The sequence below is a fragment of the Castor canadensis genome, chromosome 13, assembly GCF_047511655.1.
Source record: "Castor canadensis chromosome 13, mCasCan1.hap1v2, whole genome shotgun sequence".
Classification (NCBI taxonomy): Eukaryota; Metazoa; Chordata; class Mammalia; order Rodentia; family Castoridae; genus Castor; species Castor canadensis.
Window position 1 is genome coordinate 55,778,104 of NC_133398.1, and position 26,219 is coordinate 55,804,322.

The 26,219-nt window shown below is 35.1% G+C and overlaps 1 protein-coding gene across 1 annotated transcript in view; it reads right to left on the reverse strand.

Moving 5' to 3' along the window:
• Positions 1 to 4,962: 4,962 nt before the first annotated feature.
• Positions 4,963 to 26,219, reverse strand: part of Ccdc171 (coiled-coil domain containing 171) — a 416,292-nt gene continuing 395,035 nt past the window's right edge. Inside the window, exon 26 of the mRNA XM_074051809.1 lies at positions 4,963 to 6,495. Within this exon, the coding sequence (XP_073907910.1) occupies positions 6,271 to 6,495 (225 nt within the window). The 3' untranslated portion in view covers positions 4,963 to 6,270. The remainder of the gene's footprint in view (positions 6,496 to 26,219) is intronic.

Genomic DNA, 26,219 nt, shown 5'->3' on the forward strand with positions numbered 1-26,219 from the left:
CAGTTGCAAAAGCTACTTAAATATAAAGTGACATAGGGTTTCTACACTGATTAACTTGATATGCAGGAACGGCTGTACTTCCTCAGGAGTATCTCTTAGGGAGAACAGGGATTCTGCTTCCCCATGGATTAAAGAAAGTAAGAAGTCCCATGCATTACTAAATGACTCTGAAGCTGATCACAGCATCCATGTGCCAGGACTTTTGTGCAGCCCTACACATTTGGCTGTGATGTGCGTGGTGCCCTCCTGGACCCATGCACACTTCAGTAAGAACAGCATTACCATTCATTAGCAGAAAGCATTCAAACTGTAACTGTAAATGTGAACTTTGCTTCATAGGAAATCTCTGTTTTCAGAACACATATTTTGAATATTTCTCCTCAGCTCAGAGGAGAACTGAAGTGTATTCACAGGTAGTGCTTCTGTAACCATAGAAGCATTTATGATGAGTTCCGTAATAAGCTATATGTCAAGGTCACTGGAATGAACTATGGCCTTTAAACCTCAAGTCCTTAAATGACTTGTAAGGAGTGTCTATGTTCTAGAGCTTTCCACAGTTTTACTGTAGAAGCCACTTACTTTTAACCATAAATGAGCTTAGAAAAAGAAAGTATTTTTCTTATTGTTTGAAGAACAAGGATGAAAATGTGATGTCCTATTTTGCATCCTACTTTCTTTTGTGGATCTTTTTACTAGGCATCCAATATGATTCCATTCATTTTGGATAGCATTTAAGATTTTCCCCTTCTACTGACACTCAAAACATAGAAGGGATCTATTGAAGACAGATAGCTCACCTTATATTCTTGCCATTGGTGAATATTTATGAATATCTGATAGCTCTTAACCTGTCAGATGAGTCTTCACTGGATCTAAATAAGGCTTTATTTTACGTAGTTTCCTATAGCACAACATTTCTGGGGCTGCTTCACTAGAAGGATTCTGTCAACAATCAGCATTTCGCTGGCATTAACATGCAATAAAGACAATGAAGCATGACTCAATTAAATCACGAGAAGACTGTCTTCAGATAATATGAATGTGAATGTTTTCAAAGCCTTATGTAGGGCTTCTTCAGCATGACTCACGTTAAGGTCAGTGCCTTGAAAACATATGCCTAAGGATCTAATACATCTATATGCAAGAAGCACAAGATGATTTAGATGAAAGAGCAGAACCCTGTTTTGATTTATCTACTCCTCATACTGCATCCAGAGACTATACAACTTACAATATATAAGGTCAGTTAGGTATCAGTACTGTAAAGATTAAGAACAAATTTCCCCATTGAGAGTCAATGGAAATGTAATTTGCACACAAGATATAGTATGGAGACCTTTAGATCTGTTCAAAGCATCTAAAAAAGATCATATAGGGGTGGATCAGAAAAACTATGCACGCACCCACAGTGTGAACTCACAGGTCATCTCATATGTGGGCATGCCAGTCAACACATTCCACAGCCAGAAAAGAGTCTTATAATAAAATTGCTAAGGTTCAAAAGAAAAGATGGATGGAGCTCTTTTACCAGTACTTAACCAGGAGGATTGGATGTGTTCCTTATAGAACAAAACATTTGTCTTTTTGTTTTCATTTTACTTCTTTCTCCCTCTCTCCCTTTTTTATTTCCCTTCTTCTTTCCTACTTTCTTTCTTTTTACTGTACTTGAAATCTAACCATCTAGGTTTAGATCAATATTTTAGGTTTGATGATATTGAACAGTTATTTCAGTTAAAATTGCTGTCATTTCTCTCATTAAGCTAAACAAACAGGGAAAAAACTATACGATCTCACCAGAGGTAAGACAAAAGGGATCTAAATATTATATAATAAAATTTTTAGAAGCTGTCATCATTAGGGAAGTTGTTAAAATTCATTAATTTCAGTTGTAAAAAAAATTCATGGATAAATTCATGTGTTTGACCAGGAACATGTCAAACACATGAGAAAATAAGTTAACGAAAATGCTGTAGCACCCTTAAGATATGATTTATAAATTCCAAATCATTATTTTAAGCAATGATTAATATGAATTCTTTCAAGATTGAATTTCTTTTGTAAGAAAACTATAAAAATATGCCAATAAAATAGAACCAAAAAAAATAGCCACTTAAAGTAGATCTTTAAGGTTAATTGAATATATTAGGAATATGATACATTCTCAAAATTATAAAAATTAAAATGCATATTGAAGTCACAGGTTAATTGATGAACTGCCAAAAAATGATGGCAACAGAATGACTATATGCTGACCCAACATGGACAATCACTGTTTATTATATTCGGAAGTCAGGAATGTTCAAGTGAAAGCCTAAAAATAAAATCAGAAATTATATTATAGAGACAATTGATCAAGATAATTAAAAAGAAGAAATTATTGTTGTTTGCTAATGATTAATATACTGACCTTTAAAAAAACAAAGCAAAACACTAGAGGTGGAGATCAGGAGGATTACAGTCTGAGGCCAACCCTGGCAAAAACTTCACAAGACCTCATCTCAACCAATAAAAAACTGGATGCAGTCATCCTTTATCATAAAAAGTAACATTCACACATTCCAGAGATTAGAACATAATTACGTTTTGGGGCCATTATTCAGTCTATCACACTAGTCTACAGTAAGTATTTTCTTGATCAAGTATATTCAGCATGTGATGTTATTTTCCATTGTAAAGGACTAGCTCAGTCAAGCTGGATAGCCACCAGTATCTTCTGAGAGGGTCAGCTTCTTACAGTATCAATGTGGTCTCTCAGGCCAAGATGGGACATTGGACAACACAGTGAGGATGCCAGTTCCTTTCAAAGACAGGTACAAGTCTATTTCCATTATTAGTTACATACACACTTTAGAATATAACTGGTCAGGACCATTATTTGTTTTAATTGTTCTCTTTTTAAAAGAATGTTCATTATTTCTGGAAGGCAGGCTTGACAAGGAAGAAATAAAGTAGGCTTTGGAGGTATAGTTCTAGGCTTATTAATTAATTACTATGTTATATGTGATCTTAGGTAGCAAACTGCTTAGCATTTTAGATACTCAGTTATTCATGTGTTGAATGGTAATACAAATACCTATTTTGATGTTTGTTGTGAGAACATTAGAGTTCTGCTATAATAGCTGGACTTGTTGCTGAATAACTACCTTTCAACTTCTACATTAGAAAACTTGTCTATAAAATGTGCACAGTGAAATAGGATCAATTTACCACTGTTCAGTATGTTCCACAGAATGAATTCCAATATAACTGATAAATAAAGTAATACGAAAACAGTAATGATCTCATTAAGCATTCAATAGCAGTATGCATCATAAATGTGGAATAAGAAACAGTTTCTATGTTTAATAAAAGCCAGGTATTTGGTAAAATGAAGAAATCATTCTATTATTTAAAAGGTTATGCTTTTATGTCATTCAATTATCCTTTAACTGGCATTTCTTGCAGTTTCCTAAACTTCTTTGCATTTGTGTTATGTCATTCCAAAACATTCATATTAAAAACATTGGCAATTCCTCAATAAGTAAGTACAGCTTAGGTATCACAATAATAACTTTGAAATCCCTTTGATAGTGATGGGTGACGCAAGTATTTTTCTAGATCACAGAAGGTCAGTAAGAAAATCCACATACTAAGGTGTAAAGTGAAACTTCCCTTACCCTAAAAAAATATTTGAAGTCGTTCTCCTGAGAAATGTCTAGTCCATACATCATTCTTAAGGAGGTAAAGAAGCTGATAGAGCAACTGTCCTTGCCATCGTAACACAGATCTCAAATATGCAGCAATTGGTCACTAAGGTGCTCAGAGGTAGTCTAGAGTTTCTCAGATCTCCATAGGACATGTCATTAAATCTTCTCCTCCTGCTGGGTCTGACTTCTGGGAAAAAAGCATATGGTATAAATATGACTATATTTGGTAGTGAATACTAATGATCGCTCAGGAGGCTCATCCTTCAGTTTCTATGGCCTTTAGCATCTAGTTGCTTATAAATGTGATATGCTTCTATTTGATTTAATAATCTTTTTGAATTTATAGTTCAGAATTTGCTGTGTAAAATCTATCTGTAAGATAAGATATCCACATACATGGAGAGACACACACATTTATTTTTGGAGTTATCCTATTAATAGATTATAAAATTAAGACAAGCAGAGCGAAGCCTGTTCAAGGCATACTTTACAAAGGCACTTATTCCTCTTAAATTAGTAGGATGTGGAAACAGGTGGGACACAAACATACACACAAAAATACAGACATATCAGTTACATAGGGTAACATTATTTTTCCGTAGTATGAGAACTGGAAGTTCAATGATATCATGTGAACAAAAAACTGGGTATCAATTTCTATATGGAGACTACCCTAATCATTGTACAGAATGACAGAAGAAAGTGTTTTGAAATGTGCAGAAATTATTCTGTGATCTATACACAAACAATCAGTAGCACATTCTGTGTTACAATACATTTTTAAGTCAAATTTCATACAGGTTACATTACGTAAGACATATTAAAAGGAACTTCAAGGAAAGAAATAAGAGAAATAGAACTTTACTCCACATAAAAAGCTTTCTCAAGTTTTATACAAAGCTAATTAAACTGCTTAGTATTCTGAGAAATAGTATTGTGATATGCAGTATTGGCATTAACTGCTGTGTTGCCTCAGATAGCATGAGCCACTTTTGTAATCTGGCTAATGACATGAATAGTACACAGATTTCATTTATCAAGGCCAATAAAAATTCTCAGAAGTTCTTTATATTTGAACTATATGTCACTGTTCTGTTAACACAATAAAAATTCCACGATGCATACTGTTATTTTCTAATGTATCCATAATGAAAGACTCCATAATGAAAAATAATATAAAATGTAGATTTTGTATCAACATTATTTGTTAAAAACTACAGTTCATATTTAGATGTTAATGTTACCAGGGAGTTAAATGATTAACACAAAAACAAATACATATTACAAATATTCTTTTGTTCTTCACTTACCATGATGCAAACTGCAAGGATTTAACCTTTAAGGGTTAAAGAGTTTAATCAATGTCAATGTCTGATCTTCTGAAGGCGATAAAGAACAGTCTGTCTAGCGATACCCAACAGAACATCACTTTGTCAAGCCACAAAACGCCCAAAAGCTTGTCAAGTAAGTTACCAGAAACCTCTTTGTGGTTAGAACTCAGCTCCTTCCTGCTTGACCTATTATTTGATATTTGACCACTTGGTTGCAAGACACTTGCTCTTTCTAGCTGAAATGTCACTGGGGCATCTTGTCAGCTCCCCGACATCTCGGCCTGACATACAATTTTACTTTTGTGTGCTACAAGGCAGAAAATGCAGGGCAATGGCCTTGTTTTAAATTCTGTCAGCATCAAAGATGGGCGTCACTCTTGGGTCCTACCAACAACAAAAACAAAAAAGGAGTCTATTTTGAAGGTCAAGCAGCCATTACCTTGAAGTTTTTCCGCTTTTACTAAATATATTACCTGCTGTACTGGTGTGGGAACCTATCCTTACAAAGTGCCTAAACGTATCAGCGAAATCCTCCCAGCACCATTGCTCTACTTTCTTATCAAATACAGACTTGATAAAAGGATGAGTTCTCAATGCCTGCAGGGACCAGATTCAGCAGTTAACTTAACTTGTTCAAATGGGCAAGTGGTATCATGTAGCTTTACAAGGAGCAACCTGACCTTCTCACATTGACCAGGAGTGACATTATTGTGCAGGAGGAGAAGCAGTCACATCATTTCTGTTTTGCACAACCCGCTTAAAGTTTGCAACTAAATGCTTGTCTTCAGTTGAGCTGACAAGAGAGAAGAGGGGCTCAGTGAACCATGGCAGGGCTGCCATGAAATGACAGGAATCATTGGCATACATTTCAAATAGCTCTCTCAATCCTATTAAAGTATTGCAGTCCTGCTTTAAAATAGACAAGTATGAAACAACTTTGATAGATAGAGACTAAAATGGCTTATTGATTCTTTTAAGTCCAAGGGAAATTACCCAAAATGTGTCATTCTTTAACATTTAAAAATACGTTACATAAAAATGAGCAACTGTGATAATAAATAAAATTTAGAGAAAAAGGGTTTTTTTTCATTATTCAAGGAGATAGAGATTCCTGCACACATCAAGAAAGCACACAATTTTTAAAAGCCCATCCCCACCTGTGCTGAAACAAAATTCAAGTGATAAGAAAATCCCCCTTCAAAACAATTTTAATTGTACTGTTAACCCTTCCTCCATCTTTTTATTTTATAAAGTCATAATCTAGTCTGACTTGGTCTTTTGGCATTAGCAGACATCACTGGAGAGGAGTGAGATGATGCTAGAGAATGGGGTGCAGTATTTACAAATGTCTCCTTTAAGAAAGTGTAAGTTGTATCAAGTTCAGCTTGCAATGGCAAAAAATCCCCAACACCAATTGTGTCAGCAGGAAGAGCAGCTCTTGAAGGAGTGGAGAGATTTGAATGGTCACGTGATCCTGTCTGGAACACATAAAAGAAAAAAAAATAGGCAGTAAATTGAAAATTCTTAAACAGAGTCTAAAACCATAAAATGAGGAAGCAAACTGACAATCATTACAATATAAAACGGAATGGAGATTGCCACTTAAGTAATCTCTAAGATTATAAATTACATAAATATCAAATTATTTTTAAAATTCTATGTCCAAAACTTATCAGGACAACAGGAGAAATATCACAACTTTGTATAATGCCAAAAATTGGTCGTTTACGCCTGTAATCCTAGCTACTTTAGAGGCTGAGATCAGGGGGATGGCAGTTTGAAGCCAGCCTGAGGAAATAGTTCTTGAGACCCCGTCTCCAAAACAACCAGAGCAAAATGGACTGGAGGTGTGGCTCAAGCAGTAGAGTACTTGTTTTGCAAGTGTGAAGTCCTGAGTTCAAACTCTAATTCCTACCAAAAAAAGGATAAAAAATTATATAAAACTTTTTATAAAGCTATTGTATCAAAGATCAATACAATCATGTATTTTTACCTCAGCTTCAATTCATTGGCAATTTTCAGAAATCAATGCTAATATTATTTCATTATGCTTACAATGTACATCATACAATATAGAAAATTAGACTGCTTGGATTTAAAAACATAAATACCAGCAGTATTTATGCCTGGCTTTAATTGACAAACATAGCACAAAAGTAAGTCAATCCCAGTGATTTCTAGAAAGTAACATACTACAATATAAAATTCTAGTGAGAATATTTTGCCTTTTACCTTTAATAGTAACACCACTACCCTATTTTGATGACAGTTCTAAGTATTTATAAAACATGTATCAAAAAGGGGATTGCAACAAGAAAACAATGTTTCATATTTTTAAAACATGGCTGCATCCAGAATTTAGGAATGCCACATACTCATGAAGTAGGTGAAAACAAAATTGACATTCGTACAAAGCTATACATTTAAGTCTTAAGTAACATTGGTAACTAGTTCATGAAGTCTTAATGAAGTAGGTATTATTTTATGACATTTAAAGATTGTAGAAAAATAGTGATCAATTTTATGTCAGAGTTTACCAGATTCCCAGCAAATAAATGTTGCTGAGATAACAAATCTAGTTATAAGCATCTCTACAAAAACCACATTCTATACCACAGATTTTCTTTAAATGCCTTTTCTATAACAAAATAACATTAAGTGGAAAGATCTGCTTTATTATGTCATGTTATACAAAACTGTTTCTCCATGTGGAAACAAGAAAGATGCTGGCTTTAGGAAATTATTAGATATTCAGCTGCTGGATGTGTTATCATTTTTGTAGATTTTTTTAAAACTACAACTAGAGAAAAATCAATGTCTGCATCTAACACCTAGTTCAGCAATTTTCTTTGATCTCTGTTCTTTTGATTTCCTGGTACTCTACTGCAAGCATATGGCTGACAGAAATCATCTTTTTATGCTGGAAGTTAAAAACCACCTAAAATGGCCACTCGGACAGTTCTGTGAAGCTGAGGGTTCATCTTATCCTCATGGAAGAGGCACTTTGGGAATCACGCAGTGTCCCTGATCAGCAGCACTGAGGAGGTTTCACCTGCACAACTTAACGCTGGGACAAGTCTGTGAGTTCAGAACCTAAACAGAGGCATCCCATGTTGTCAGAGGCTGGAGGTATGCCTCCTGCATGTCTACTGCTACTACAACCATCTTTTCTGACTTTTCCAGCTGTGTGTCACAATCAGCAGCAGCATCACCCGGTTGGTTTTGCTGCTGCAGGTGCCACCTCCTAACTTCACATTCTGCCACACCTGGGGGTAAAGGGAATGAACACAGAGTGGTGGAGTTTGACGTTCTTCTTAACAAAACTCAGTTGCAGCGATACTATTCTTTATGTGGCAGAAGAATATCATCAGGCAAGGCTTCACAAGTTTGCTTTTATATATTTTTGGTATGTTCACAAATAATTGTTGTATGCATTCATTGTTACAAATTTAGATTATAATGTTAATACAACGTGGAATGAGTATATAAAGCTAACCATCCATCTCATACCTCAAGTATTTAACATCTTTTTGTGATGAGAACATTTGGGATTGATTCTATTGGCAATAGTAAAATGTATAGAATACAGTCATCAGCTATATTCACCATGCTATGCCATAGATCTGAAAATACATCAAACTTATTCCTCCTATCCGACCAAGGCTTTGTACCCTTTGATTGTCCACTCTCCATTCCCCCACCCCAAGCCTCTGGTGGCCACCACTTTACTCTGTTTCTATGAGTTTGCCTTAGAATCCACATATAAGTGAGAACACATGGTATTTGCCTTTCTGTTATTTCACTTAGCATAATGTTCTCCAACTTTAATGATCCTGTCACAAATGTCAGAATCTCTTTCTTTTTAAGGCTGAATAGTATTCCTTTGTGTCTGTGTATCTGTATCCCATGACTTTGTCCACTCATCTGCTGATGGACATATGGACTGACACTATAATTTGATATTGTGGGTAGCACTGCAAAAACATGGGCATGCAGACAGCTCTTCAACATACTGATTTCAAATCTTTTGGATAAATACCAAGGTTTGGGAATGTTGGAATATGATAATTCTATTTTTTGGTTTTTGAGATGTTTTTACATTGTTATGCTCTTCAAGTTCTGGTCTAAGAAAGCTATGTATAAACAGAGAGGAATGTGCAGAGTCAGAAGGAAGGTGAGGCATTCTTCATGGGGATTTTCTTTTTTTTTTCTCTTTTATTATTCATATGTGCATACAAAGCTTGGGCCATTTCTCCCCTCTGCCCCCACCCCCTTCCTTACCACCCACTCCACCCCCTCCCTCTCCCCTGCCCCCTCAATACACGGGGATTTTCTTCTTGATGTTTTAGACTAGGGAAGGGTAACTGTGCCAAACTGACCAGTACTCCTGTTTTGCCAATATTAGAACTAACACAGCCTCCTCAAAGGCATCTTCTGTGTTTGAAGTGTCCCTTTTTGTTCTTGTGACTCCATCAACCTAACAGTATAAATCTAGGAAGGCAGTCCTACGGGAAGGTCTCTACCAACTTCTCACTTTTAATATTCTATAGGTCTCAACAATCTACAAAAGCACCCCTTCCTTGCTTTTTCTCATTCTACTTTTTAATATGCCTATTTTCTACTATGTAGATGAAGGTACCCTTTCATCTAATATAGTATTTTTAGACTAAGTAACCTTAAAATGGGGTGCTGAGTATTTCCATAGTGTCTCAAATCAGTCTTAGATTTTGCACACTGTCTTCTGAACTTATGTCCTAAATAGGAGAGATAGAGAAAAAAAACAGAGAGATAGAGAAAGAGAGAGAGAGAGAGAGAGAGAGAAATTTCCTGAAAGCGTTTTACCCTCAAAAGGTACACTGTCCAAAAGTAAACAGGCTTACTTTTGTGTAAATGAAAATGAACAACTGTTTTTGCTACTAGGATCTTCTGGTGTATTGCTAGAAAATAATTTTTTTTTCATGACATGAGGTAAAAATCTGATTTGAAGCCACTTAGCTTGAAAAGAAGCCAGCAAAAATTTTAGTGAAATTTTTATTTGAGAATGTGATGTTAAAATAACAAGTAAATATTAACAATTTTCTTATTACAAACAATATACAGAAATATATAATGGCATTTTTCTAACATACAACACAGAGAGTAAAAGACATTTAAATAACCTTTTGTCACAGATCATTAAAATTTAATATTCATTACCTGATCTTCCATTTTTAATCTGTAAAGTCATGGTCATTTAAACTACTTTTTAAAATGATATGGTGTTCTACTAGTCTTTTATGTAAATCTACATTTAGGCAATTTTTCAAAAAGAAATTAGCTACCTGAAATAAAAGCTCAGTGTCATGTGAATCTTTATGGAAGCACTTTTATTTACTCAATAAGCTGTAAATGATTCTATTTGAACTGCTGTAGTCTATCAGCTAAATATATATTCACAATACAAAACATGTCTACTAAATTTCCCCATTTAAAAAATCTTATGAAATACAGTAATTGGGCACATCCAACAACCATTTTTCAAGGTTTTAATATCTTAATTTTCTAAGAATGTTTTCCAAACAACACAAAATAAAACATTAGTCTAATAATAAAATAATCACTCAAAAATTATCTGTAAATCAAAGCTGGGTTTGCCAACCAAGGCTTCTGAAGCAATGACACTGAGCCATCTGTCTCCTGTGCAGCATTTATGATCAAGTTAAGTCTTGCAGGCTTTTGTAAGAAGGGAGGAAGAATGTGATTTAGTGAGCCTGAGTAGTACTGCATGGAGATTATGCTAAACCCACAGCGTGGTGAAAAAATCCTAGGCTGGACGTTAGCAGACTACAATTTCTCCTGTCAGTCCTCTTATAATCAATGTATCATTTTGGGCAGGCAAATTAGTCTGGTCAAGTCTCCCCTTCCTTGACTATAAAATGAGGGGTGGACCCTCCAGCTCTTAGATCTGTTGTAATTCTGTATGTGATTGCATATAATATTAACACCTAACTTCTGACAGTGACAATTAACATAAAAATAAGGGCTTCTCAAATATAATACTTAAGATTATATTAAGTATAATATTATACTTAATTATATTAAGTGTTAAGTACATACTACTTAAGATTTGGGGGGCAGTACTGGGATTTGAACTCGGGGCCTTGCATCTGCTAAGCAAGTACTCTACCACCGCACCCCTAGCCCTTTTTACTTTTAGCTTCTTTTTCAGGAAAGGCTGCTTTTTGCATAGAATCAGTCTTGGACTGGGATTCTCCTACCTCCACCTCCCATGCAGCTGGAATTATAGTTTGAACCACCATGGCTGACTTACTTTTTTGAGATAGGGTCTCCTAACTTTTTGCCCAGGCTGGCCTTGAACTACAATTCTCCCACCTCCACCTTTCATGTAGCTGTGATTACAGGTATGATACATCATGATTGGCCTATATATTATGATTTTGAGAGGATATAAATAGACCATTCTTGAAGGACTACATATTGCGCATGAAATAGATAATAAAATTAGCCACAGTTTAGGTGATGTGGCCTCATTCAGTTAGGTTCTGTAGAACACTTTTCATTATTTTGCCTTCATGGGGTGAATGCTCCACCTTTAAAACTCAAGGTTTAACTCTTTGCTAAGGCCTTTCCAGAACCTACTTCCACCCTTTCCCAAATACAGTAAACCATCAAAGTCCAGTCAGAATTTTACATTCCGTAAGAGCACTTACTTTACTTATCTGTACACCTCTGTGTTTCCATATAAAGCATCCTTATGTACTTATTATGGTGAAATCATGACTTTGTACTACTAGAATTTAGCAGGGTATCTAGGACTGCATAAGATTGCTAATTGGTGAATGACTAATAAAAATAAAGTCCTCATGTTATTACTTCATAGTTGGGGTCTTATGTTGCTCTTTGGTTATTTTATGTACTAGAGATTATGTCTAACATAGAAGTAGCATAGTACAGTGGAAAGGATATGGGTTTGAAGCTGGAGAGATCTCATATTCTAAATTTTATTCTGCTGCTTACTATGTGATCTTTGACCAGTTATTTAATACATGTGAGCTTGTATCCTAATCTATGAATTAGGAAGAATAATCATTCATAGAGTTGTTATAAAGATTAAATAAAAGAATATACACAAAATGCATGGTATACAGTAATTCTACTTCTCTTCATACTCTTCTCATGTTACAGTAAGTTCCAAGTGTACACTTACAGCTAACACATATTGAGCATGTATGTCAGGCACTGTGCTAGGCTTAGGTTTAAAGGCATTACAGCATGAGGAGAAAGTCCTGCTATTCCCCTCATTTTACAGTAGAAGAAACTAAAGCTTAGAGAGTAGAATACATTATGCCAGTCTTGGTAGTGGCAGTGCACTTGACCACTATCTTCCCATGCCACCCAAAGAAGACTTGGGCTGATTTTCCATCTGGAACCATTTTATAAACATAGTAAGTGGGCAACAACTCTGTGACTAGAAAATAAAAAATATAGAGACCATACTAGAGGTTAAAAATGAATGTTTACATTTTTGATAGTGTGTTTTATTATAATTCAACATTTGAATAACCATGGTAAATAAATTTTATGGTATTTACATAAAATCAAAGTGAAGCCCTAAAGCAAAAGCAAAAAGGGATGGAGGCAAGGCTCAAGTGGTGGAGCTCATGCCCAGCATGCGCAAGCCCCTGAGTCCAAAGTCCAGTACTAACCCCCCCACACACGCATACACAAAACAGTTATTCAAGCTCCAGAAGAAAAGAGGGAAGGCAAAGAAAGAGGCACTGCTTCCATTTAAAGACACTCTCTAAAATTGAACACTATGCTTACATCCCATTGTCTACCACTTAGGTCATATGGCTAAGTTAGTTTCAGGGAGCCTGGGGAATGTAGCTTTTTTTTTTCTTTCTTTCTTCCTGAGCATTCTAGGTAATATTCAGACTCTCAACTACTAAGACAGAAAAAGCACATACTAGGAAACTGTAGCAGTGTCTGCTTTAAGTGCAAATTGCCTGTTTCTGGGAGGAGTAAAATACCCAATAAGCATATGAAAGGGTGTTAAATTTCATTCATAATTAAAGAAATGCAACACAAAGCATGCCAGTGAATGATGACTTTTCTCCTATGGAATGGGGGAGATGCAGATGTCTGAAGATACCCACTGTTGAGAAAAGGGAACAAGCAAACTCATGCCATGAAGGTAGGGAGGAAAGCCAGTGAAAACTTTCAGAGAGACAAAACTTACCAGTTCTCCTGCTAGACACTTTCTCTTTGGCTACACTCACAAAAAAAAAAAAAGAGAGAAAGAAAGAAAGAAAAAGGTTAAACTAGAGAGGTATTCATTGAAGCATTTATCAATTGAAAAACAAGCTGGGTGTTGTGCTGAAATTCCAGCACTCTGGAGGCTGACAGGAGGGTCATGAGCTTGAGGCCAGCCTGGGTTACATGACCCTATTGCAAAAATAAATAAATAAATAAATAATTAAAAAACATTTTTAAAATGAAACTAAAGTCTCCATGAACAGAAGGTTATTTAAGTGAATAAATACTGAGGTTTATATGTAAGTGCTAACATAGAAATATGCCCAGATAAGAAAAAAGTACATGTAGATACATGTACACAGACGCTCCTTGCCTTACAGGAGTTACATCCCAATACACAGTTTGAAGTTGAAAATTCACTTGCTACGGGTACCAAGCACTACAGCTCAGCAGCACAGCTCACCGCACGATACTGTACTGCACCATGCACTCTATGGTACCATTGCTCAGCCTTGTGATCTCATGGCTGACTGGGAGATGCAGCTCACTGTTGCCATTCAACACTGCAAGAAAATACCGTAGGGCACTGGCTACCCCACAGAAAGATCCAAATTCAAAACTTGAAGTACAATTTCTAGAGTGCTATTGTTTTTGTATCATCGTAAAAAAGGAAAATCATAAATAGAACCATGAAAATTCAGGGACCACCTGCACATATATATCTACATATACATATAGTATATAGGCATACATATGTTTATTATACATATGTTTATCATACATAGTCATATATATGTTTATACTTTAAAAATAAACATAAATAGACATTCACATATATAACCCACATTCAAATATAACCTGATTTTTTCTGAAAAAAGTAATCAAGAAAATTATGTTTGAGAAAGAGAATGAATTATTTAGAGTATGGGTTATGGAAGAAAAAGCTCTGAAAGCTTAATTTTTTATCTTTAATATTATTTGCATTATGAGCAAAAATTATAAACTGACAATTTATAAAACTGGAAATACAGTTGAGTGATAAATAAATGAGAGAAAATAGTAATCCCACCAGCAGTTAAAAATGGAAAGTTAATGAGATCTTTATGGCCAATGAAAATTGAACTTTTAGAATTATGGCATTAAGTGTTAGTGAAAGCATTATAAAACAGGCTTTCATAAATTGTACAAAATGATAGAACCTCTTGAACTATATTTGGGCAACTATATTAAATGGTTAATGGTATTTGAGCCAACAATTCCATTTATGATTAGGTTTCTTATATTAATAGCAGACAAAAACTGGAAATAATCCAATATTTAACCACAGAAGTATGTTTAAGTAAGCTACAACCACTTGATAGAATATTATGCAGCTATAAAATTTATGGCTATAAACTTTTAAATAACATGAACAAATGCTTAGACCTAACCAAGGGTCAGCAAACATTTTCTGTTAAGGACCATATAATATTTTATGCATTGTGGCTACATATTTTCTGTTACAAATATTAAACTCTACTATTTTAGTACAAAAGTAGCCATAGACAACATATAAATGAATTATTACAGCTATGTTCTAATACAAGTTTACTTATGGACACTGAAATTCAAATTTCAGTAATTTTCATATGTCATGAAATGACATGTTGGGAAATTTTCCCCCAGCAATTTAAAATATAAAAACCATCCTTACTTCACAGGCCATACAAAAACAGGTGTCAGGTGTATTTGCCTACAGGCTGTGTTTTGCTATAGACTAAACAAGTGAAAATGCAGTACACAAATTATATATGTTACTTGTTTTGAGGTGCTGGAATTGTTGTGATTTTTTTTCTATTCTCCTATATGTTCCAAATTATCTACAATAAGGATACTTTACTTTTATACCTAAAATCTTTTATTAAAAAGATTAATTATATATATGCTGAAACTATATACATTTTAATTATATAATGAATTCTATATGTTTATATTTTAGAATAGTTATGACTGAAATGTGTGGTCAAAATGAAAATGTAATTTGTTGGTTAATGGTCTCAGAGGATATGTCTCTACCCAAGTGTTTTTAATATTTAAGAAAATTTTGATTTAGCAGAGAACTGAAATAAGAATACTCTTATTTCAGTATTTTCAGTTACCTAACTCATATTCCCAACCTGACATTGAGTAAATGCATACACAAAAAATTAAACTGAGTAACTTGTACCTCTTCTCTACAAACGTAACTCTTTATGCAGAGTGGCTACTTATAACCTCTGTGCCTTCATTTTACTCCAAATAGCACTTCCAGTTGCCAAGTTACAATTTCTGTGGTCAAAATGTACACATATCACACTTTCTCTGGGAACTACTAGGCAAAAGTTTTCTGGCCACTTTTTCATTTCTGAAGAATTTCCTCTTAAAACTTAAACACTTTTTAAAATTCAGTGTCAAAAATTTAGTAATAATCTGAAAGCTATAAATAGATCATTTAATTGTAGCTCTTTCTCTGAGTGGAATTATTGATCATGCTTTCAGATAAAGAGGACCATAGGAAGAGAAGAATCACCTAAAAGGTAAAGTTGTTTGAAAGCAATGACTTTCCTAAACCTTACTAATAAAATAAGTAGCAGTCAATCACACATCTCAACAAACTTAGTAATAAACTCACATTTTAGAGTTTGAAACCACTTTTTTCATGCCCTCCCTCCCACTGTTGTTTTAGGCCATGTTCTCTTATTATTTTATTATAACTACACCTTGAATCCCTAGCAACTCCTTAGGGATGCTGCAAACACTGCTTATTTCCTTGCTGACTATCCAAGTAAAAGTTCTGTATTCCCCAGGGCTGTGGACCCTTTGACCAGGCCTATGGCTGGGCCTTCCTGGAGGGTTTCCTGTCCACAGTCAAGAGAACCTGGTCTTTCTACTTCTTAGCGAGAGAAAGGCACTTCAGGTTTAAGACAAATCATATGATCTGTGAGGGTTGTATCTGTGGAAATCCTTCAAATCAAAGCAGTGGAGTGTTCCAAAACAAATCACCTAGCTGGTAATGATATTTCGCTTACATCATATGTAGGAATGTTATTTCTGATAGAATCAGGCCATTTTCAGGAGTTTCAAACCAAATTCATCTCTGAGGAGAACATCCTATGGAAGAACTATGAGAAAAATGTAACAACCACAGATTTCCAAAAATATACCTATAAACTATATTTGAAGAATCTACTCCCCACATTATCAATTCCATGACAGCGTTCCCCATGCTTGCATAATACAGAAAGCATATTTAAACCCATATATATTTAGTATCTCAAATTAGTTGTTTTTTAATTCTTTAAAAATTTTTATTTGTTGGCAAATAATAATTATATTTATTATAGGATAAAATATGATGCCTCAATACAGATATACATTATAAAATGAGCATCAGGCTAATTAACATTTCCATCACTTCATGTATTTTTTGTGTGTGGCAAAAAGTACTTTTAGTAATTTTGAGATATGTAACACATTATTATTAACTATAGTCACTTTGCTGGGGAGTAGACCACCAGAACTTATTTCTCTTATCTAACTGAAACTGTACCTCGTGACCAACATTTCCCTCCATCAGGTCCTGCCTCTCCCCAGTCTCTGGTAACCAGCATCATACTCTCTACTCTGTAAGTTCAAATTTTTAGATTCCACATGTAACTGAGATCATATGATATCTGGCTTTCGTGCTTAGCTCATTTCACTTAACATAACATCCACTGGATTCATACACATTGTCACAAATGGCAGAAAATCATTAATTTTAAAGCTGTATTTTGTTACATCAAGTATACATAATACATTTTTAATTCATTCATGGTGATGGGCAGTTAGTTTGTATCCAAATCTTCACTATCATGAATAATGCTGCAATGAACATGGGACTATAGACATCCCTTTGGCATACTAATTTCTTTTAGTAAATACCCTCAAATGGAATTGCTGGATCATATGGTAATACCAATTTTAGTTTTTTTGGGGCCCTCATCCTGGCTTCCAAAATGGCCATACTAATGTGTATTCCTGAAACTCTGTACACTAACCTTGCCAACTAACACTTGTTATACTTCATCTTTTTGATAGTAGCCATTCTAACAAGTATGAGATGATAACTCATTGTGATTTTAATTTGCATTTTTCTAATAATTTATGATGCTGACCATTTTTTCATATATCTGGTGGCCTTTTTTATGTCTCTTTTGAGAAAAATCTATTCAGGCCCTTTATCAATTTTACACAGGCTTGCTTTCTTGTTACTGAGTTATTTGAGTTCCTTACATATTTTGGATATGAGCCCATACTTTGCCATATTATTTGTCAATATTTAGTTTTCTCTTTGCTGTATTGTTTCTTGGCTGTACTGAAGCTATTCAGTGCCTACAATGCATCAGATACTGTTGTAGGTACTGGGACATAGCAATAAATTAAACACGCAAAATTTTCCTATTCTCAGTATTAGTTACTAGTCCTTAACTAATGTACAACCTGAGCCAGTTCTCTTTGAATTATAATTTGCTGAAATCACTATGTGAACACACACCAATTCTCTTCATAGTACAAGCGTTGGTGCACATTGGCATTGCAAGTTTCCCAGCATCGTTGTCTTGTGGATATAGACAAGGTGTCAGTAATGAGTCACGTTTCCCTGTTCTTCCCTGACCTGCTCACATAAGACCTCATACACCTTGAAGAGTCCTCCTCAGGAGTTGCTGGGTATCTGCAATCCCTCCACCAGGTCCTACCTCCAATGTATGAGAGAGCTCACTGGGTCATATGGGTGGTCTCTATACAAATTTGGCCATATGCTCATCCTTCTCTTGTCTTCTGAAAACTGGTAACTTTGATGAAATTCAGTGCCTAGTACATTCTGTCACCAAACATTTCTTTCCACTTCCATCTGTCAACCCTTTTTTCTGACAGACCAGACGCCAGTCCCTTGGCCTACATAGAGGAAGGACACTAGGCAGCTGTCTCCATTTCCCCTAACTTCTGCTGGCTCTCTAGCCATCCAACCCCCACTAGTCTTTCCTTACTAACTGCTAGATACTTCATTCAAGTTAACTCCCTAAGAACTTGCATACCAATTTCTTAGAAAGGCCTACACTTGTTTGAAATGAAATTTGGACTTAAAGTAGGTGTCTGCTAGACAATAATTTTGAATATGCTTCAAAGCTCTTTACTAAAAAATTTTCCCTTTCACTTTCTCCAGCCTAAGTGCACTTCTGATTGTTGTAAAAAAAGTAATCCTTCCATATTTCTATTTCCTACTTCATCTCTTCTTCATTGTATATTTTCTTATTATTTGAGAATACTCAAAATTTACTATTGAGCACTAATCCATAATCTAAAGAAAACCAACATGAAAGGCATGTTTTGATATTAAACTTTTTTTGAAATTTTTTTATTTCAGAAGTGTTTAATTTCATTTTAATTCCAACTTTCTTCAGTTCCTCCTTATCAAGTGTTTAAAGTTTCAAAAGGGACCTCACTGTTCCTTTCTATGTTTATCTTTCTTGACCTTCTAGTGGCTACCAGTATGGCATTTTTACCTTAGGCTGCTCAGAAAAAGGCAAGAAGCCTGGGACAAAGGACAATTGGAAAGTTATCTTGACAAGTATGCATTCTCAGGACAGCTAGCAGTAATTTAGCTCCCTAAAGCTAGACTTTCTATAGCAGAGAAAAATACATTGCTTATTTTACTGCTTTCATTGTCAATTTTCATACTCTCTTGAGAAAAAGAATCTATTATAAGCTAAATTTGGAGGCAAGCTAATTGTTTGATGTAAACCTTCAAAGTTTCCTTTGAGTTGAATGTCTATCTGCTTGGGCAGAAAAGGGAAAAAGAAGGAATTTACATTCACTTTGCTAAACATTAGCATCTTTTGTTCAATCATTTGAATGCAGGACAGTTAGGGGGAAACAGCTTAGAGAACAAGAGTTGACATATACAGTGTAAAATCTTTTAAGGTGCTTGGATTCAATGAGGGAGAAAGTGAGACGGAACCATATTTCAGCTTCCTAACTGTGTTCCAGTGAGCAGGAACTTTGTGACAGGTCTCTGTCTCTCAGCTACACTTGACTGGCTTTTGCTGACATTCAGCTGTCAGACAGCAACCCTTTACCCGGCCCCTAACATGCTCCACAGCTTCACCCAATTAACTCGCTTTCACTTGACACGGCAGCAAAAAGCTTCATAATAGGTGGTCAAGGTGCATGGTGTCTGCCTGCCCTCGAACTGCTCACACACAGCAAGATGTTTAACTACTTTTCTTCTTGCCTGTGTGTTCAGAACGAGTATGACTACAGCTTAGTCACTCCGTGTATTGGACTGAACAGGAAGCTAGGAAATATTATAGTGCTACATTAGGGTGCTCAAAAACAGGGCTCTAGATGACTAAAGTTAAATTTCAAGTCAGTCTCTTTTGGTTCTACTAAAAGGAAGACTTGATCTTTACATTATCCAAATTTTATATTGGCTGACAATCAATTTATAGTTAGTAGTTCTATTTTGTCATTGATAAAGTATGGTATAAAGATCACCTTGCATAGAAAAAGGGCATTTGACAAGCAAGAGCAGAAAGGGTACAATTCAAGAATGGAATTCAGCCTTAAAAGTTAAAACTGTACTTCATAACAAACTCAATTTTTCTATAAATTTTTGTCATACTACTCACTTTTTACTTGAAAATATGTCTTAAGAAAAACAATTTGCATATTTATTTTGAAAAATGATATGACTAGTTTACATGTTTTCTCTTATCTCCCAAAATGTTCAGACCTGAGCATATAATCAAGAAATTATGGAAATTATGAAAAAAAAAGTTACATGAAGACAAAGAAAGGCAATATGAACTGCACTGCCTTTGGAAACCTACATTTATAAAATGATGTAGATATATATGATGAAGAGACCACAAAAAATAATTACTTTTAGATAGGGCTCTTTATTATTGACATTCAAAGGCAGATTCTTGTAGTGATTAAGATAGCTATAATTTCAATTCCAAGTATCCTATCCATCATCAAAACTGAAAATCTAATTAAAGAATGGGGTAGTCTAGCCTTCCCCATCGTGAACCAAGCCCAACAGAAATTTTCATCTATGAACCAGGCAAAGCATGGCATAACTGTAACTTTCCACTCTGTAAGTCTGAAAAGACTTTCTAAGCTTTTCGAGTCAGGCCTTTAAGTACCAGTGCTTTTGGGACATGCCTTCAATGAGAAGAAGATCTTTCTCTACATGAAATGCAAATTTGTTGTATTGAACACAGCCATTGTGACTTGAAGATCAAGGCAGAAGCAATCTTAGGTGACTTAGAAACTAAGGACATGCCCTGAATCTGTTTTGTTCATGATAGCAGTCAAATTTCCCATCTGCATCTATCTAGAATGTAACTCTAGAATCATGAAGATTCTAGAAAGATGGCTGAGTAGAAAGCACCAAGAGCCACCCAGACAACAATTACACTGGCAGACTCTGTCTATTTTGTAATTCTTGAGACTATGAAACATTTTCAACTTCTGGGGGGGGGGGGCTTGGAAAGTAAGTTTCCGGTAATTTCAGTCAATGTCAGCACTTTACACAGTAGCAGGTACCCACTTACTATCCCAATCCTCATGAGACATCTGTGCACATACTCCTGGAGTAGCCTGTCCACAAGGTGCAGGAGCCAAAGTAAGCTAAAAGGACCATGGTCTCTACATATGAAGATCTGGAATCTGACTGCTTCTCATCACAGGAACACAAAGAGGCAGGTGTGACCTTCCCCTTGCACCTTCCACAAGCTCCACCCAAGCTGAAGTGACAAACAGGGGACTTAAATAGTTGGTATCTTTTCTCTCCTCTCTTAATTAGTCTCTTCTCCCATCTTTGGGAGACAGACATTTAGGGTTGGGACAGTCAAAGGTGACTACATAACTCAAACTCATGGAAAGGTACAGACTCAGAAAATACTTGAGAGGATTGTAAGTTCATACCCACAGGTGATCCTTAGCATTACGGACAGTTATAACAATAAATTTAAACCGCAAAAATAAAAAGCAAACCCCAGAGGGGGGTGGGATCTGATTTCCAGGTTTATCCCATTATTAAATTCAAATGCCCAGTATTTCAATAACAAAAAACCCACAGGCATATAGAGAAACAGAAATGTATGCTCCTTTCAAAGGGAAAAAAATAAACAGAAACTCCCTGAAAAGGAAAAGTTTTGTAAGACAAAGAACTTTGAAACAACTGTCTTACAGATGCTCAAAAACTAAGGAAGATGTAGAGAAAGTCAAATGATGTTTGAACAAAATGGAAATACAGCAATAGAGAAAGAGAAAACCTAAAAATAAAACAAAAAATAAATGCTGGAACTTGCTGAAAAAATGTAACTGAAAATTTAAAAAACTCAGTACAGCTATTCAAAGGTAAATTTGAACAGATAGAAGAATCAGCAAAACAAATATAGGACAACGGAAATCACTGAATCCTGAAGAACAAAAAGAAAAAAAAACTGAAGAAGGTAGGTTGGGCGAAGTGGTACATACCTGTAATCCCAGCAATCAGGAGGTTGAGGCAGAAAGATTGAGAGTTCAAGGCCAGCCTGGGCTCTATGTTGAGACCCTGCCTCAATCTCCCTGGGCTGTATATAAATATAGTTTAGATGGTAAATTTTATGTTATATATAGTCCACATACCAAAAAAATTGGAAAAAATAGTAAGGACTCTGGGTTTATAGTGCCTAGTTTTACTCTACACTTGATAGTTTTTTAACCTGAAAGGAGAAATAGTTACCCTCTTGAGGTTCAGAATGATAAGGATTGAATGAGTTAATATATATTATGTTCTTGGTAAAGTACCTAGTATATATAGTAAGGGCTCAATAAATATTGATGGTGGTAGTTATTATTATATGTTAGCACTTGAAAAAGTACATAGTACATAGTGGGGACTCAATAAATACTTGAAGAAGAAAAATTAGGTATTTGTTTGATTATAGTCTCATCTCAGTATGATATAAAGAATGAACATTGTTTGTAAGGGGCATGAGAGCATGGCTCAGGTAATAGAACTCCTGCCCAGGAAATGAAAGGCCCTGAGTTCAAACCCCAGTACCACCAAAAGAAAAACTGTTCATTAAGAATATGAGTGGTAAAAACGAATGAGTGATGAGCTGAAAACCCTGACTTCTGATGGTATCACTTTTATGAATTTAAAATACCACTGACTGATGAATGTATGAAGAAGATGTGATAGGTACATAGATAGGCATTATTTAACCTTAAAAAAAAGAAGAAAATTTGCCATTTGTGACAACACAGATGAACCTGGAAGATACTACACTAAGTGAGACAAGCCAGACACTGGAAGACAAACACTGTATGATCTCACTTAATACAGAACCATACTGTACATCTTAAATATGCACAATTTTCATTTTTCAATTATATGTCAATAAAGTTGAAAAACATAAAAAATCAGGAAGAATTTGGGAACTTTCTTAGATTTTCTTTTCAACAGGTATCAGAATAAGCATAACTTATTTGTTAAATAATTTGTTATGTGAGCATTAAAGAATAAATATGGCAAGAACCATATTCCCAAATAAGGTCATATTCTGAGGTTCTGAACAAACATGAATTTTCTGGAACATTCTATTAAACCAACTCATAGACTATTAGAAACATAAGAAGGAATGAGTTACAATTATTATTCTTATAATTTAGAGCTCAGAGCATCTATAAAGTTCCACTTTAGATTATTTTAAATGACAGCTTAAAAATTAATTGAACAAAACCTGGTGAACTTTGTAAGCCAAATTAACTTTTAAAGATCATTGTTAGCAAACATCATTTCTGGTAAAAGTATGTTATTTGGTTTTTAAATGTTATCAGTCAAATAAAGCAAATATTTTTTGATGTCTAGGTACATCTTTTTTTAATACTTTTTATTTATGGTACTGGGGGTTGAACTCAGGGCCTTGTACCTGCTAGGCAGGTGCTCTACCTCTTGAGCTACTCATCAATTCTTTTTAAATTTCTTTTATTATCATATCATTGCACTGGGGGTACATTATGACATTTAAAAATGTTCTTACAATATATCATAACTGAATTCAACCCCTCCATCATTCTCCTTTATCCTCCCCTCACCCCCCATTCCTGGAATAGTTTCAACATGTCTCAATTTTTCCATTTTTATACATGAGTGAAAATATTTTCAATGCATTCTCTATCCTTCACCCTTTCCTAATAACCTCCCCCCTCCCACTGGTACCAAGACCCCCCAGACAGGACCTGTTTTACCTTCCTATTCTTTGTTTTTGAAAAAAAAGACCTTTTTTTCTTTATTTAAGATAACTATACAGGATATTTCATTGTGACATCTTAACGTGAACTAACTATTTTTTCTATTCATTTACATTTGCTAAATATTTTATTTTTAAGTAGGGTATTTTTAAAGTGTACTAAATGATGTCATGACAAATATAAACTTTCATCCCAAACTTCCATAAACACCCTACAAATTTTAATGTTTATGAATGCTAAGATGTGAGAATTTCTATAATACATGCACAACCATAATTTCCTAATAAATATATGCACAAATGCTTTATAACAATGGTAACACACATCACTGGTTGTTCCATTATCCAAATTCATGTTATAGCAATTTGTTGTCTCTTCCAAATCCCAAAGAGGTTTGATTTGTTAGGATTACGTCTTTCAGTTTTTAGATGAGCATAATTTTATTATAATAGATTTTATTGATGTAATAAAATTGAGGCAGATTAAAGTGCTAACTGCATAATCTAAAACACAAAATCCCTGTATTCAAAAAAAAGTACTAATATATAAATATACTATTTCCTCTATCTATCAATAAGTCAGGCATTTAACAACAGATCCTAAAATCTAACTAAATAACTTATATTTAGGCAAAGATCCAAAATTGCTTATTAGAAAATATTCTAATTCAAAACTACAAGAATTCTAATCTAACTACAGTGTTCTGCCTACAAGAGAGGAGCTATCTTGCGGCCTTTGTTGTTCGAACTTTGAGTAAAAGTTATATCTATCTTCAATTGATTGCAACAGAATGGAAATTGTATTAATAATAACAGCAAGGAATTCACAGAAATCCTTTAATTTAATCTTCATGCAACCCTAGAGAGAGGAGCTATTATTGTTCTTTCTACATGTGAGGAAACTGAAGCATTCTTGAAGAGGCTGTAAATTGAACTATGATCACACAGTTAAATTGGGGTGAAACCAGGTTTTGAAAAATCACACTCCAGAGCCCACATGCCTAGCCACTATGAATGAACTCTTGAGATAGGTCACCTGTGTTTGAATCCTTGCTTCATCACCTGATAAGCAATATAGTATCAGATAGGTAATATATACCATCTGCATAAGGGTGTTGTAAGTACCGAATAAATGATGGTTAATCTTGATTGTCACCTTGACTGGATTAAGAAACACCTAAGAGACTGTAAAGCACACCTCTGGGTGAGTTTGTAAGGGTGTTTCCAGAGATGATTAGAACATAAGGACCCTGACCTAATGAATGACTTATCTACTGATGGATTCAAAATTTGAGTAAATTATTGAGATACCACAGAACTATGGAAGGTAGGACCTGGTTAGAGAAAGTAGGTCACTGAGGCTGTGCCCTTGGGGGCTGTATCTTGCCCTGGCCCCTTCCTGTTACAGCTCTACACTGATTTCTGTCCACCATAATGTAAGCTGCTCCTCTCTGCTTCCTGTCCACTATGAGGTGAAGAACCTCCTCTGCCACACACTCCTGCCACATGATGTTCCTCCCAAGTACATGGGGTCAAGCAACCATGAGTCGAACCCTCAGAAACTGTGAGCCAAAATAAATCTGACATCTCAGCTACTTTGGTTACTATGATGCAAAAGTAAATTAATACAACATGTTATCTCATACATGGAAAGCACCATATAAATGTAAGGTAATCCTCCTCTTGCTGCTGCTCTTTACCAACTCACTTGTTTGAAAACCATTTATATCAACAAGCTCCATTCTCTTTTATGCTCATAGATTATACTTTTACTTTGAAAACAGTCTCCCTTGATATCAGGAGGGCTTCCATATGAAAGAATAAATGATTAAGGCAAAAAAAGAAGATTGGAGACCACAATGATTTACAAAGAGAGAGCAGCCTCAGCTCTTGACTTACTAACTAGATGGGGCTGCAAAAATCATCCAGCCTTTCTGAATTCTACAAATAACACCTTTATCACAAAAAAGGTCTGAGGGTATATATGTGTATATTTAGAAAACTGTAAAAAAAAAAAAAACATGGTAAGGTTAAACTATCAACATCACTGGGAAAAAAGGAAACTCGTAGTTTGACCAGTGACAATCTGTTTCTATTCAGGATAGTTCTCCCTTCCTAGAATTCCTTGTTCTAACCCTATAATCCTTTAAAAATCCAGCTCAAATACTTCTCAAAATATGACCTAACCACTCCAGCCCAAATAAATCTATCTTCTTAAACCCCATGAGCATTTATCACCTTTTTACATTATGAGTTCATCCTGACTCACCAACTAGATTATAAATTCATCAAATCAGCAATTCTTCATTATGCCTTTTTTTATTCAATCCATGTGCATATACAGCTATCTTTCTTGCATAAAAGATGAGAAGAGAAAGAGCTCTAAAAGATTTTGGAGCTCATCAAAAGGAAGCAGAAATCATTGATTGACTCCACAATCAACCAAGTAATGAATCAGGCCACAGTGTGAGTGCTAAGGCCATAAGGAGAAATATAACAGAATACTTGACTTCCAGACTCCAAGCTCAGCAAAATCAAAACTGTACTCAGGCCTGAAGACTGTGGTCTTCATCTAGTCCTAGCTATGCAGGTCTGATATGGATAGTAGTAGTGCTCTCTTTTACAGCTGAAAGATGCTG